At 44.1% G+C, this 16,109-nt stretch overlaps 1 protein-coding gene across 2 annotated transcripts in view; it reads right to left on the bottom strand.

Moving 5' to 3' along the window:
• LOC140395512 (casein kinase I) overlaps nt 1-15,818 on the bottom strand; it is a 65,233-nt gene extending 49,415 nt beyond the window's left edge. For both annotated transcript variants that reach the window (XM_072483403.1, XM_072483402.1), the window contains exon 1: nt 15,429-15,818. In XM_072483403.1, coding sequence (XP_072339504.1) covers nt 15,429-15,504 — 76 coding nt within the window. In that variant the 5' untranslated portion in view covers nt 15,505-15,818. The remainder of the gene's footprint in view (nt 1-15,428) is intronic.
• Between the last annotated feature and the right edge of the window lie 291 nt (nt 15,819-16,109).

Below are 16,109 nucleotides of genomic sequence, written 5' to 3'. Positions count from 1 at the left end.
ATTTCACCTTTTCCCACTACACCCCATTTGCCAGATCTTTGCCTGCTCACTTAACCTACTTATATCCCACTGTAGCCTCCTTATGTTGCCGTTGCAACTTAATTTCCTACCTACCTTTGTGAACCAGCAAAGTTAGCAACCATATATCTTCGGTCTCTTCATTCAAGTCATTTTGTATAAATTGCAAAAATTAAAGCCCCAGTGCTGATCCCTGTGGCGCACAACTCATTATATCTCGCCAACCAGAAGATGGCCCATTCATTTATGCCTACTATGTTTCCTGTTTGCTCGCTGATCTTCTATCCATGTCAATATGTTAACCCCTACAACACGAGCTTTCATTTTCTGCAATAACCTTTCATGTGGCACCTTATCAAATGTTTTCTGGAAATCTAAGTCCAGAACATCCACCAGTTCCTCATTAGCCACAGCAACAGTGACTACTTCAAAGAACTCCAATAAATTACCAGGTTGGCTCTGCCTGATTACTTTGAATTTATCTAAGTGCCCTGGCTATAACATCTGTGGTAATAGCGACGAACATTTTTCCTAATACAGCTATTAAGCTAACGGGCCTGTAGGTTCCCGATTTCTCCCTCTTTTTCAATAAAGGAGCTAAATTTGCTATTTTCCAATCAAATGGAACCTTCCCAAATTTAGGGAATTTTGGAAAATTAAAACCAATGCATCAACTAACTCACTAGCCATTTCTTTTAAGGACCTAGGATGAAACCAATTGGGCACAGAGACTTGCCCGGCATTAGAAAGATTCTAACTGACCAGAAAAAAGTTTAAATTTGCTTATAAAAATGCATACACCAATGATAAGTTGATTTTTAAATAACTCCTGGAAAGTTCCAGCTTAGGGCTGCTAATTTCACTTCATTCCTAGCTTGCAAGCAGAGAACCAATAGTACATGTCTTAAGTCTGTTGTCCTGGAAATTAAACAATGACACCTTAGGAAGGGGAAGGGTTTAAGGCAATTTTTATCAGCTGAAAAATAAAACTATGTCAGGGTATCCTAACAATATCAGAGTAACTTGAATTAAATTGCATTTAAGTATTACTGACACAACTCACCAAACGGGTAATTGAATGGCATTTGTTCCTCGATTTTTGTCACTAAAGTATAACTGAAGTTGAAAATTGGTTCCCCTCTTTCACTCCCCATTCACAACACTTTGTAAATTCTCTGAGTCCTCCTGAAATGGCAGTCGCAAAATCTTTTTTTTGAAACCTGATTCTATGGAGAGCTTTTTTTTAAAAAAAGTGGACTATGTTCAAAATTGAAGCTGACAGCTAAGAGCCCAAGAGTGATGTAGAGGAAAATGAAGATCCATTAAGAAGGCTGCATTGATTTTGCAATCACTGTTAAAAGAAAAAACAACCGAGTCCCAAGTGCCAGCCACCAAAAGCAAATGGACAGGCCAGATTACATCTACATCAGTGGGAAGAAGTGCAGCTTAGTGCCAGTTATTATTCAAAATTAGTTACAACTAGGCTGAGGGTTGTAATGTAATATGACTGAATATGAATGACATTAGCACTTTATGTATCCCATTGTGAGAGCAATAATTATTGCTGATATTGTTGTATACACATTATTTTACAGGCTCTTTTTTGCAATGTTTCACAGTTCAATTGTCTAGTGATTTCATACTTTAAAACATTTACTTGGTTATTTGGTCACTTTGAAGGCGTTGGAAATTTGAGGGAATAATAAAAGTACACTTTGCGACAATCAAGCAAGTGATGTTGCTTTCTCAATGCATAAACCAATACATAAATCAAATCATCTTTCTTATTCCTTCTCAATTACCCTTTCTCCCAGCACATCTATGGTTAAGGCAGAGGACAAATAATTTCCCCCACACCTTTGACAATGCTTTTTAGTAAAGGTTCATTGTGATTTTCACAGAATGATCAAGATTATGCAGAGGGCTTCTTTTCAGTCACCTCTTCTGAAGTGCATTAGGCTAATGCTGGACATAGCTCTGTTGCGAGGGGTCAGGATATACAATTTTCCATGCTGTGGTACAGCAGATTGATAACGGTGCAAACAAATTTTCTCTGAATCCAGAAATGTTTTCTTGAAATGCTTGATAGTAGCAAGCAAGAAGACACGATAATGATACGTGTGTCAGCTGGGACTCAATTGGCAGAACTTTCGCCTCTGAATTACATGACTGTGGATTCAAGTCTCACTCCAGAGCTTGAGCAGGAAAATCAAGGCCAACAATTCAGTCTGCACCGTTGGACCTGTTGTCTTTCGGATGAGATGTTAAACCGAGGCCCATTCGCTCTCTCAGACGGATGTAAAAGATCCCAGGACACTATTTTGAATAACAAGGGAGCCATTCCTGGTGTCCTGACCAATATTTAGCTTCAATTAACATCGCAAAAATAAATTATCTGGTCATTATCACATTACCATTCATGGGAATTTGTTGCACACAAATTGGTTGCCTGGTTGTCGACATTACAATAGTGACTACACTTTAAAGGTACTTAATTGGCTGTAAATCACTTTTTAGATGTTCAGTGATTGTGAAAAGTGCTTTACAAATGAAAGTCTTTTTCTTTTTATGTATATACACAGCAACACACAAGAAGCCAAGGTTTTCTGTTCTTGTGCTTGCTACCATGTGGTTTTCCATCAGTCTATGTCCACTTAAATCAATGTTCAGCTTTACAAAACAAAATGGAATTGGCTGATTAGAAAGCATTTTCCAAAAGGTATTTAATAGGTCAATTCCCTTGTGATGTTTTATTGCAAGTACTGTGCTCCTACTTTGACGAGTACAACTTTCTAAATGTTTTGATGGGGGATTGGGGCAATTTGGTAGACCTGTTTTGCATTCTGCCAAGGAATGGTAAAACACATCACAAACACAACCTCCAATCTCAGCTATGCCTTCGGGGGAAGTAGATAAAAATCCAGACACTTTCTTCACCCCCCCCCCCCCAAAAAAAACACAGCACCACACCCAAACTAGGGCTACTCACATCAACTAACAGCTGAAGAGATTTGATACTTGAAATGGGACCAAGTCACAAGCTTCTGCCTTCAGCTTAGAAAGGTGTGGTCTTGCCTTCTCTTTTCAGCTGATGAGCAAGATTGTCCTTCATTTATTAATGGGTTAGGTTCAGGCACTCAACATTTAATTTTCAATGCAAGTGTCCTTGAAGAAGTTTCATTAAGAGTGGCTTCAAACACAGACTAGATTTTTTAATGTGCATCTCTAATTAGGATGTTCCAGAGCACACTTGCATTTAATGTTGAGTCACAATCTTCCCATTTGACAACAAACGTTCATCACATCATTCTTCCCACTGGTGCCTTAGGACAGCAAGTAAAAGCTAATTCTCCTTACTGACGAACATATTTAATTTCCTGTTCCACTACAAACTGCGTATTGTGCAAGAACACAACTGACAAAAGAACTCATCAGTTGCCAATTCCTATGTTTGTAAAACACCGAACTGAATATGTTGTAAACAAACTTTAAAAATTGTTTATGGCTGAACAGCTATATCCCTCATGCCAAACGAATGCATGCCAACAGAACATCCAAAAGTGAGCAGATGAAATACATCTTTGAACGGAGGGTCAAGTGTAAGTGCCTGTTAATTAAGGCAGGCCGTATTCAATAGATAGAATGGGCGTTTTAAAAAGGCATTTTATATTTACTTTGTTGATGAACCAGAGGATTATTTTACCTTGTGATTCTAGACTCTAGGACAACCAAGTGGATTTGCAGCATTTCACCAGTGAAATTTTAGAAATACGGTAGATCAAAGTTCTGAATCAACCCCATGTAAAGGTCAAGCCCATTTTACTGGTCCAAAAAATTATGTTTTTGGACATACTCGCTATGTGAGTCAAATCCCCTTTTCAGCCATGACATGCTATACTCGCAATAGTAGTCAGCCTCAATTTTAATCCCACAAATTCATGTTTTCCTTACTAGTACCCTATAACTGGATGTAAGGAATCACTCTGGCAAACTGTGTTGAGTTGTGCAGATGCAGAGTTTAAGTCATGCCCACACAGAGCAGACCCCATGAGGTGAAGAATGAAGAGTCTCCCAACAAAGTGAATAAAATATGAAGCAGGTTTCAAGCTAAAAGTCGTGACATTTGCTAAATTGTCAAATAACGTCTGTAGGGGGAATCTGGTGAAAAACTGGGTGAGAATGGAAGGAGGAATCTGCCTTGAAGAAAATGCCCAAGACAAAATTCACCATGAGAACAGGCCTGATCTCAAAAAGCATGTATCGGAATGGGTCCTCAAAAATAATCAGAATGGTTACATCATTACCTGAAATGCAATGAGTAAACAGCACTTCATTAGGCCAAATCAAACCAAGTGTTCAGCAAGGATTTCAGGACAACAGCGACCTGGTGTAGCTGCTTTATAGTACTGCTCAGAGCCTATCAAAAGAGATCAATGCCAAAATTTTCATTTCTCAGTGATTCTTTATCAGAGAGCGGCTAAAGCACAAGTACCCATTATGTCAGATCAGCAGGGACGGTTGTGGAGGGATGATTCTGAACCGGAAAGTGTCTATCTATAGTAGATGGGGTGGTTATGATGATGCAATTGCTTTGAGTCAAATGCCAAAGATACCCGAATAATGAATTTGATCGATTTTAAAACGCTTTGATTATGGTTAAATGTTTCTTTGCGCAGTTACCTTATTCAATAAACCATGTCACTTTGATTTAATATGAATTATTGTTTTTTTTTCATATTTCAAAATGGTGACCACCAACCCAGCGGTTCATCTTTATATTTGGTGTAAAAGTTGACTCATTTTTTGGAAGGATTTCTTCAGCCTTCATAGGTCAATTTATATATCGACATCTATGGTAGAAGATTCACAATAGAATGGGCATGCGTAATGGTTCTAGAGTAAATTGGTGCTCAGATGGTGTCAAACTATAAGCATGAAGTAGCATTAGCACAGAAATCCTTTTGAGCTTGTTGAAGCCTTTAAAAGCTGCAATACTTATACAAACTTATACCTGGCAATCTTTTTGGTTGCTGCTTGAACAAGTGGAAGCCACTCATAGACACTTGGGAGAGGTAGCCTTTATATTTATTTATTAAAGAACATCGCTGGAGATGAACATACTCCTTACTTGCATGAAGCATATTTAAAAGAAATGATGCTTCGCTCTCTCCGCCCCCCCCCATCTCCCTCTTCCTAATCAGAGCTGAAATGTATTTCTAGTGCAGAATACGTTTGCAGTGTTGCAGTTTCAGGGGAAACTTGGTTGCTTCCTCTTCTCACACAAGGTCTCCGAATGATAAGATGTCTTTTCCTAGTATTGAATTCTGCATTGTCTTGCATTAAATGACTTCAGTGGACATATGAGAGCTAGCTTCACACACTATTGTTCTCCAAAAAGGAAATCAGGGAATTTAAAGGTGTTAATCAAAACACATCCCCAAGATCAAACAACCACCTCGAAGCACAAACAACCACATTTGGAACATTTCACACTTCAGCTTCATGGGACAAACAATCAAACTCAAAAGTAGCATCTTCTTCCACATTTGCAGCACTAGCTGAGCTGCTCTCAGGAAATAATTTATTTGACTGATTTCTATTTCTTTCCCATTCAGAATCCTCTAAGCTGAAGCTGTGGTCTTTTCAGCTGACATTTTACAAAAGGCCACTATCAATGTAATGGAAAATTCTAAAGGTCATGGGAGGCAACAGATTAGTGATGGGCAGGTCCATAAAAGGTTTAAGATGAGGCCAAAAATTTATAATAATAATCTTTATTAAGATCACAAATAGGCTTACAACTAACACTGCAATGAAGTTACTGTGAAAATCCCCTAGTCGCCACACTACGGCACCCGGAGGAAACCATCGCAGACATGGGGAGAACGTGCAACCTCACCACAGACAGTGGCCCAAGGCGGGTATCAACCCGGGTCCCTGGCATTGTGAAGCTGTGAAGTAACAGTGCTAACCACTGTACTACAGAATTGTATATTTTAGATGCTGGCAGGCTGGGATCCAATAACCCTACAATTACAACTGCAGAGGAAACATCAAACTCTGGTGCAAAAATTAGGGATGAAAATTTCACATACTGGTAAAACAACAAAGGGAGGCCATCTGCCACGATTTGCCTGTTGAACCATTGGAGTCATGACAAATGGCTGTGGCAAAGCATCTGGTAATTACTGAATTAAGTTCAAATTCCAAGATTAAAATGAAAAGACAACTCTACCCAGATGAGGTACAAGACAGTAACCATTAAGTCCTCTGACTTCTAGGGTGGCTTGCACCAACAATTGAGCAGTGAGGCTAAATAAGTGCAAGTCTGCTTGAAAAAGAAATCTTCCAACAGTCTAAGAAGGACCCAAGCTCAGAGGATGCCTAATTGATTCCATTGATTTACCTAAATAAATGCATCAAAACTTCATCACATCCCTACTTAAACACATATTTTTAGAAGATCAATTTTACTTAAAGATCAAGCAAGACAGCTTTCAAGCATCAAGGTGGTCCTTTTCCTGCCTAGTCTGAATGATACAGATGTTCACTCGCCCCTCTTTTGCATAACATCACAGCCAAAAACGATGAAAAAAAGCTTACACGCTCAAAGCTGCCTCCCACTTTATTTATTACAGATAAAAGCAGCATCTAATCTGAAGAACGCATAATTTTTATAAAATGATGGGAATAATTTTCCCGGCGCCAGTTCCCGTACCAGCCTCCCTGAACAGGTGCCGGTATGTGGCGACTAGGGGCTTTTCACAGTAACTTCATTTGAAGCCTACTTGTGACAATAAGCGATTTTCATTTCATTTCAAAATACGTCAATGGCCCACTGATACAGACAGCTAGTCACATTCAAATGGTATTACAAAGTGCTGCATCATCAGCTGGACTATTCATAATCAAGAAGCTCAGACTTTGCAAGGTACTTCTGCTTTTGTAGTTAATCTGCTAAATGCAATATTTTTCTTGCAAGCAATGAAGGAAATTGAGAAGAAAATTGAAAATAAAACACAAAAGCACCTTTACACAAGTTTTCAGTTGGAGATCAAACTGGGGACTAAGCAGATTTTGTAAAGTTTTTGGTCTAAAAACTGCTGTAGTTCTTGCACGTCATCTAAAGACTTCGGAACGGTGTTTAATAAAACAAATTACACAATGGAGCTTCAGGACAAAGAGACAAAGGAATCAAGGCCTTGAGGGGGTGTGGGGGGAGTGACAGACAAAGCACAAGTCACAGCAAAATAGGAGAATCTAACCAAGAGCATATTAACAATTGTTCCTAAAACAATACTTTTTAAAAGTGCACTCTGGTAATAGGAAATACTAAGGGAATCTATTCTGGATTTTGAGGAGAATAAAGAAATGTAGGAATGATTCAGGGTTGCCATTTAAACAGGTGGAGACTCCCCCCCCCCCCCCCCCCCCTGAAAGACTAAGATAGTAGAATTGTTCACATGGATACATGCCCAAAACATGTTATTCGTGCAAAGGAGTGGGAGGGAGAAATGTGGCTAAATACATCACACCAAGGTAAACAGAATGGCAATCAGGCCTCAAATTAGTAAATAGAAATCGAGATAAGACCCTTTAACAATGAGAAAGTAGTGCACCAGACACAAGGCCATAATAAAATGCACCGCTATCATTTCAGAGAAAATGGGTTCTGCAACATAACCTATAGTCTGTTCGCCAACCTAGCATCTGTTCACCAAACTCATTGACCTGGGCATATATGTGCAATGATACATGATTCATTTCCTGAAACAATGGAAACCTTAATCATGGTTCATAAACAGGAACCAACCAAAATTTGGAAATGGCTCTTGTGAATTTAAGAGGGGGCATACAGTACTGTAGAAGGAAATCAAGAGACAAGATAGAAATACAGTGTTCTGCGATGTTCACCCCACACCCTCCTCCCTCATCTACAATGCAAGGCAGCTTTCAGAACCCTGTTAGCAAGAGAACAACTGGGGAAAAGTGCTTCAAAGGTCACAATCTAACAGAACAAGAGCTTGCACTTCAGAGAAGCTCTTTAACAGCAATAATATTGATGCATTTATACTACAGCAGGGCCAGTAAAATCATCGCTGCAATCAGGAACAGCATTTATGAGAGGCGATACTTTTTTTAAATAAATATTTTATTGAAAATTTTTGGTCAACCAACACAGTACATTGTGCATCCTTTACACAATATTATAACAACACAAATAACAATGACCTATTTTATAAACAAAAAATGAATAAATAATAAATAACAAAAATGAAAACTAACCCTAATTGGCAACTGCCTTATCACAAGTAACACTCTCCAAAAATATAATTTAACAGTCCAATATATAATTATCTGTCGCAACGGCCTATACATATTATACAGTATTTCCCCTATGCCGTCTCCACTGTCCCCAAATATATTAACAACCCTGAGAGTCCTTCTGGTTCCTCCCCCCCCTCCCCACCCCCCCTCCCCCGATCCTGGGCTGCTGCTGCTGCCTTCTTTTTTCCATTCCATCTATCTTTCTGCGAGGTATTCGACGAATGGTTGCCACCGCCTGGTGAATCCTTGAGCCGACCCCCTTAGAACGAACTTAATCCGCTCTAGCTTTATAAACCCTGCCATGTCATTTATCCAGGTCTCCACCCCCGGGGGCTTGGCTTCTTTCCACATTAACAATATCCTGCGCCGGGCTACTAGGGACGCAAAGGCCAAAACATCGGCCTCTCTCGCCTCCTGCACTCCCGGCTCTTGTGCAACCCCAAATATAGCCAACCCCCAGCTTGGTTCGACCCGGACCCCCACTACTTTTGAAAGCACCTTTGTCACCCCCATCCAAAACCCCTGTAGTGCCGGGCATGACCAAAACATATGGGTATGATTCGTTGGGCTTGTCAAGCACCTCGCACACCTGTCCTCCACCCCAAAAAATTTACTGAGCCGTGCTCCAGTCATATGCGCCCTGTGTAATACCTTAAACTGAATCAGGCTTAGCCTGGCACACGAGGACGACGAGTTTACCCTGCTTAGGGCATCTGCCCACAGCCCCTCCTCGATCTCCTCCCCCAGCTCTTCTTCCCATTTCCCTTTTAGTTCATCTACCATAGTCTCCCCTTCGTCCCTCATTTCCCTATATATATATCTGACACCTTACCATCCCCCACCCATGTCTTTGAGATCACCCTGTCCTGCACCTCTTGTGTTGGGAGCTGCGGGAATCCCCTCACCTGTTGCCTCGCAAAAGCCCTCAGTTGCATATACCTGAATGCATTCCCTTGGGGCAACCCATATTTCTCGGTCAGCGCTCCCAGACCCGCGAACTTCCCATCCACAAACAGATCTTTCAATTGCGTTATTCCTGCTCTTTGCCACATTCCATATCCCCCATCCATTCCCCCCGGGGCAAACCTATGGTTGTTTCTTATCGGGGACCCCCCCAAGGCTCCAGTCTTTCCCCTATGCCGTCTCCACTGTCCCCAAATCTTCAGTGTAGCCACCACCACCGGGCTTGTGGTGTAGTTCCTCGGTGAGAACGGCAATGGGGCTGTCACCATAGCCTGTAGGCTAGTCCCCCTACAGGACACCCTCTCTAATCTCTTCCACGCCACTCCCTCCTCCTCTCCCATCCACTTACTCACCACTGAAATATTAGCGGCCCAATAATACTCACTTAGGCTCGGCAGTGCCAGCCCCCCCCATCCCTGCTACGCTGTAAGAATCCCTTCCTCACTCTCGGGGTCTTCCCGGCCCACACAAAACCCATGATGCTCTTTTCAATCCTTTTAAAAAAAGCCTTCGTGATCACCACCGGGAGGCACTGAAACACAAAGAGGAATCTCGGGAGGACCACCATCTTAACCGTCTGCACCCTCCCTGCCAGTGACAGGGATACCATATCCCATCTCTTGAAATCCTCCTCCATTTGTTCCACCAACCGCGTTAAATTTAACCTATGCAATGTGCCCCAATTCTTGGCTATCTGGATCCCCAGGTAACGAAAGTCCCTTGTTACCTTCCTCAACGGTAGGTCCTCTATTTCTCTACTCTGCTCCCCTGGATGCACCACAAACAACTCACTTTTCCCCATGTTCAATTTATACCCTGAAAAATCCCCAAACTCCCCAAGTATCCGCATTATTTCTGGCATCCCCTCCGCCGGGTCTGCCACGTATAGTAGCAAATCGTCCGCATACAAAGATACCCGGTGCTCTTCTCCTCCCCTAAGTACTCCCCTCCACTTCTTGGAACCCCTCAACGCTATCGCCAGGGGCTCAATCGCCAGTGCAAACAATAATGGGGACAGAGAGCATCCCTGCCTTGTCCCTCTATGGAGCCGAAAATATGCAGATCCCCGTCCATTCGTGACCACGCTCACCATCGGGGCCCTATACAACAGCTGCACCCATCTAACATACCCCTCTCCAAAACCAAATCTCCTCAACACCTCCCACAAATAATCCCACTCCATTCTATCAAATGCTTTCTCGGCATCCATCGCCACTACTATCTCAGTTTCCCCCTCTGGTGGGGCCATCATCATTACCCCTAACAGCCTCCGTATATTCGTGTTCAGCTGTCTCCCCGTCACAAACCCAGTTTGGTCCTCGTGGACCACCCCCGGGACACATTCCTCTATTCTCATTGCCATTACCTTGGCCAGGATCTTGGCATCTACATTTAGGAGGGAAATAGGTCTATAGGACCCGCATCGTAGCGGGTCCTTTTCCTTCTTTAAGAGAAGCGATATCGTTGCTTCAGACATAGTCGGGGGCAGTTGTCCCCTTTCCTTTGCCTCATTAAAGGTCCTCGTCAATACCGGGGCGAGCAAGTCCACATATTTTCTATAGAATTCGACTGGGAATCCATCCGGTCCCGGGGCCTTTCCCGCCTGCATGCTCCTAATTCCTTTCACCACTTCTTCTACCTCGATCTGTGCTCCCAGTCCCACCCTTTCCTGCTCTTCCACCTTGGGAAATTCCAGCCGATCCAAGAAGCCCATCATTCTCTCCCTCCCATCCGGGGGTTGAGCTTCATATAATTTTTTATAAAATGTCTTGAACACTCCATTCACTCTCTCCGCTCCCCGCTCCATCTCTCCTTCCTCATCCCTCACTCCCCCTATTTCCCTCGCTGCTCCCCTTTTCCTCAATTGGTGTGCCAGCAACCTGCTCGCCTTCTCCCCATATTCGTACTGTACACCCTGTGCCTTCCTCCATTGTGCCTCTGCAGTGCCCGTAGTCAGCAAGTCAAATTCTACATGTAGCCTTTGCCTTTCCCTGTACAGTCCCTCCTCCGGTGCTTCCGCATATTGTCTGTCCACCCTCAAAAGTTCTTGCAGCAACCGCTCCCTACTCTCCTGCTTCCCTTTATGTGCCCTTATTGATATCAGCTCCCCTCTAACCACCGCCTTCAACGCCTCCCAGACCACTGCCACCTGGACCTCCCCATTATCATTGAGTTCCAAGTACTTTTCAATGCACCCCCTCACCCTTAGACACACACCCTCATCTGCCATTAGTCCCATGTCCATTCTCCAGGGTGGGCGCCCTCCTGTTTCCTCCCCTATCTCCAAGTCTACCCAGTGTGGAGCGTGATCCGAAATGGCTATAGCCGTATACTCCGTTCCCCTCACCTTCGGGATCAACGCCCTTCCCAGCACAAAAAAGTCTATTCGCGAGTAGACTTTATGGACATAGGAGAAAAACGAGAACTCCTTACTCCTAGGTCTGCTAAATCTCCACGGGTCTACACCTCCCATCTGCTCCATAAAATCTTTAAGTACCTTGGCTGCTGCCGGCCTCCTTCCAGTCCTGGACTTCGACCTATCCAGCCCTGGTTCCAACACCGTATTAAAATCTCCCCCCATTATCAGCTTTCCCATCTCTAGGTCCGGAATGCGTCCTAGCATCCGCCTCATAAAATTGGCATTATCCCAGTTCGGGGCATATACGTTTACCAAAACCACCGTCTCCCCCTGTAGTTTACCACTCACCATCACGTATCTGCCCCCGTTATCCGCCACTATAGTCTTTGCCTCGAACATTACCCGCTTCCCCACTAATATAGCCACCCCCCTGTTTTTCGCATCTAGCCCCGAATGGAACACCTGCCCCACCCATCCTTTGCGTAGCTTAACCTGGTCTATCAGTTTCAGGTGCGTTTCCTGTAACATAACCACATCTGCCTTAAGTTTCTTAAGGTGTGCGAGTACCCGTGCCCTCTTTATCGGCCCGTTCAGCCCTCTCACGTTCCACGTGATCAGCCGGATTGGGGGGCTTCCTACCCCCCCCCCCCTTGTCGATTAGCCATCCCCTTTTTCCAGCTCCTCACCCGGTTCCCACGCAGCTGTATCTCCCCCAGGCGGTGCCCCCCCGCCCATCCCCTCCCATACCAGCTCCCCCCTCTCCCCAGCAGCAGCAACCCAGTAATTCCCCCCTCCCACCCCCCCCGCTAGATCCCCCGCTAGCGTAATTACCCATGTTGCTCCCAGAAGTCAGCAAACTCTGGCCGACCTCGGCTTCCCCCCGTGACCTCGGCTCGCACCGTGCGACGCCCCCTCCTTCCTGCTTCTCTATTCCCACCATGATTATCATAGCGCGGGAACCAAGCCCGCGCTTCTGCCTTGGCCCCGCCCCCAATGGCCAACGCCCCATCTCCTCCACCTCCCCTCCTCCCCCCATCACCACCTGTGGAAGAGAGAAAAGTTACCACATCGCAGGATTAGTACATAAAACTCCTCTTTCCCCCCTTTTTAACCCCCCTCTTCGCCCCCCACATTCGCCCCACCACTTTGTTCGAACGTTCTTTTTAATAACCCGCTCATTCCAGTTTTTCTTCCACAATAAAAGTCCACGCTTCATCCGCCGTCTCAAAGTAGTGGTGCCTCCCTCGATATGTGACCCACAGTCTTGCCGGTTGCAGCATTCCAAATTTTATCTTCTTTTTATGAAGCACCGCCTTGGCCCGATTAAAGCTCGCCCTCCTTCTCGTCACCTCCGCACTCCAGTCTTGATAAACGCGGATCACCGCGTTCTCCCATTTACTGCTCCGAGTTTTCTTTGCCCATCTAAGGACCATTTCTCTATCCTTAAAACGGAGGAATCTCACCACTATGGCTCTGGGAATTTCTCCTGCTCTCGGCCCTCGCGCCATCACTCGGTATGCTCCCTCCGCCTCCAACGGACCCGCCGGGGCCTCCGCTCCCATTAACGAGTGCAGCATCGTGCTCACATATGCCCTGACGTCCGCTCCCTCCACACCTTCAGGAAGACCAAGAATCCTCAGGTTGTTCCTCCTTGCGTTGCTCTCCAGTGCCTCCAACCTTTCCACACATCGTTTCTGATGTGCCTCATGCGTCTCCGTCTTCACCACCAGGCCCTGTATGTCGTCCTCATTCTCGGCTGCCTTTTGGGTCTTTTGTTCCTCCTTTAGCCCTTCGATCGCCTGTAGTATCGGGGCCAACAGCTCTTTCTTCATTTCCTTTTTGAGCTCTTCCACACAGCATTTCAAGAACTCTTGTTGTTCAGGGCCCCATGTTAAACTGCCACCTTCCGACGCCATCTTGGTTTTTGCTTGCCTTCCTTGCCGCTGTTCTAAAGGATCCACTGCAATCCGGCCACTTTCTCCTCCTTTTTTCATCCGTATCCAGGGGGGATTCCCTTCTGGTTTACCGCACAGTGTTTTTAGCCTTCAAAATTGCCGTTGGGGCTCCTATCAAGAGCCCAAAAGTCCGTTTCACCGGGAGCTGCTGAAACGTGCGACTCAGCTGGTCATCGCCGCACCCGGAAGTCCGAGAGGCGATACTTTTTACATCAACAAGTTACACAAATTATTTTTAACTATTTAAAATCTATAACACATTTGTTCCCCCCAAAAAGGTTGATACAAATTCCTGCTAATTTTTAAATCTGCAAAACACAATCAGTACTTAAGAGCCAGCATTCATTAAACAGAAATTAATAAAACACCGACTTTCAGTAATACTTTTATCTTTGCTGAAAACATATAAATAATGTTATTTGATTGCACATGTTGCCTTTCCTTATGATAATTAAAAACAATTGTTTGGGATCTCAAGAATAGCCTATCAGATTTCAGTCTGTGCAGTTCTGCTGTCTCAATACAGCTGATCAGTTCAGCACAAAGGTTAGGCCCTCCCATACTGTGCAGCAAGCCACTATTTTAAACATGAAAATACTGCACCCAAAAGAACAAACTGCAATTAGATTCTGCATTTCTTGCTCTCATGTTTAACTTTCACTATGTTCTACCCCAGTGCTACAGCACAGCATGCGCACTCAAATAGAGGTCAACATGATCCATGCAGGAATCAGATACCTATGAGTTTCAATCAAATCATACAACAAAAGTTCTACTTGCATTTGTGTATCGCTATCAACGTGTTATTCATTTCATCAAGAAAATACCTGGACAAGAAGTTAACTCTATGCCTGCGGCTGAGGACACCAAGGTGGCGAGATTTTGGAAATGAACAGGCTGCACACTGAAGAAGATAAGCCAACTATGGGCATTTCAAAATAACACTGGTTGTCCAATATGCAACCCCCCCCCCCCCCCCTCCTCCTCCCCCCAAAGCATCAAACTCAAGTTTCAATACTGTTCCATTGACAAGTGCCCAGGTAACTGACCCAAAAAGTTCAATATTTACATCCGGAATAGCCCACTCAGAAACAGGGTTTTAGATAAATTAACACTCTCTGGCCTCTCAACCAAACAGCAATCATTCTCGCATACATAAAATCATTTGATACTTCTGGCTCCAGCTGCACAATTTTCACCAGGAAACAAATCTGATTATATTCAGTCCTCCCATAATCCACTACTTTTACAAAAACAAAACAATTACTTTGAAACACACCTTTGGAAAACAGCACCATCATGCCATTTGGCAGCAGGCAATTTCTGCTTCACATTCACATCGCAGGACATCGAAAAGATTTCAACCTCTTCCCTCACAGAAATTCCCACAGCTTGTATCCCCAGAGTATTACTTCATAGATCAGCTGGGCTTAAAGGCAGCTCTGCTTGTTATGCTCCCCCTTTAGTGATTTCTTTGTTGCTGGGTTGAAATATACGATTGATATTCTGTCCTTTGAATGATGGAACAGTCCACCTGTTCTGTTTGAAATGAACCCTGGACATTATCTAATAGTCAGCTCTTTCTATATGTGATCCCTGGGAATTATAACCTCCCCAGGAGCTTGTGGCTATGGAGGTTGACTACGTGAATGACAGTTTTTCTTTCTTAACTATTGCCATGTTCATTCCCACGGGCCAGTGACACAGAACTAAATAGATTACATGCACTGTTATTAGCCGTGTTGTTATTAGGGAGTACTATTCTCTCTCTTGTTTTGCTCCTACGATCCACTCTCAGTCCTTACCCAGGTAAATGTCTCCGAAGGACCCGCTGCCGATTTTCCTACCGAGTCGGTACCTGTTTCCCACTCTCAGTTCCATGGTGGGGTTTTCTGGTGCCCACTGAATTGAGTTTGATTTTAACCCAGTTACTCAGGGAAACTCTATTTCTCTCTCTCTTTTTCTCACAGAAGGATTTTCACCAACACTTTTCTCGCTCCTTTCCAAGTGCACCCCGACAATATCTGCACCGGGCGACACGCTAAACGCTGTAGATTATGCTCCACCAAGTTTTATTGTCATTCTGGCCGGCTGAGCGCAGGATTGGATCGGATTCGAGTCACTGTCTCTCCCTTCTCCTTCCCTGACTCCTACTCCGCCATTGTCGGACTGAGCTAACGGTCTGACGTCACATCCGCTCTGACGTCACTGAACAGGGAGGGGATGAGCGCCGGTGACGTCATATATAATCTCTAAGACGTTGCAACTGCAGAATGGGCATTGTGTAGATACACTAGATATATGTATGTATTTACATGAGGAATACAATGGCCCACTGCCCAGCATTTGACAGTCAATAGTTTTCATGCGAGTCAGGTTACCAATTAGCCATGACCAGACAATTGCCCCCTGCACTGTCACAAAGGTATATTGTCTTGGCAAAGCAGATACAAATATTGAAGTTTTGGATACATTTTGTCCAATGC

This window comes from Scyliorhinus torazame, chromosome 18 (genome assembly GCF_047496885.1).
Source record: "Scyliorhinus torazame isolate Kashiwa2021f chromosome 18, sScyTor2.1, whole genome shotgun sequence".
Lineage (NCBI taxonomy): Eukaryota > Metazoa > Chordata > Chondrichthyes > Carcharhiniformes > Scyliorhinidae > Scyliorhinus > Scyliorhinus torazame.
Note: the sequence above shows the minus strand (reverse complement) of the source record. Positions and strands in the feature narration are given on the sequence as shown.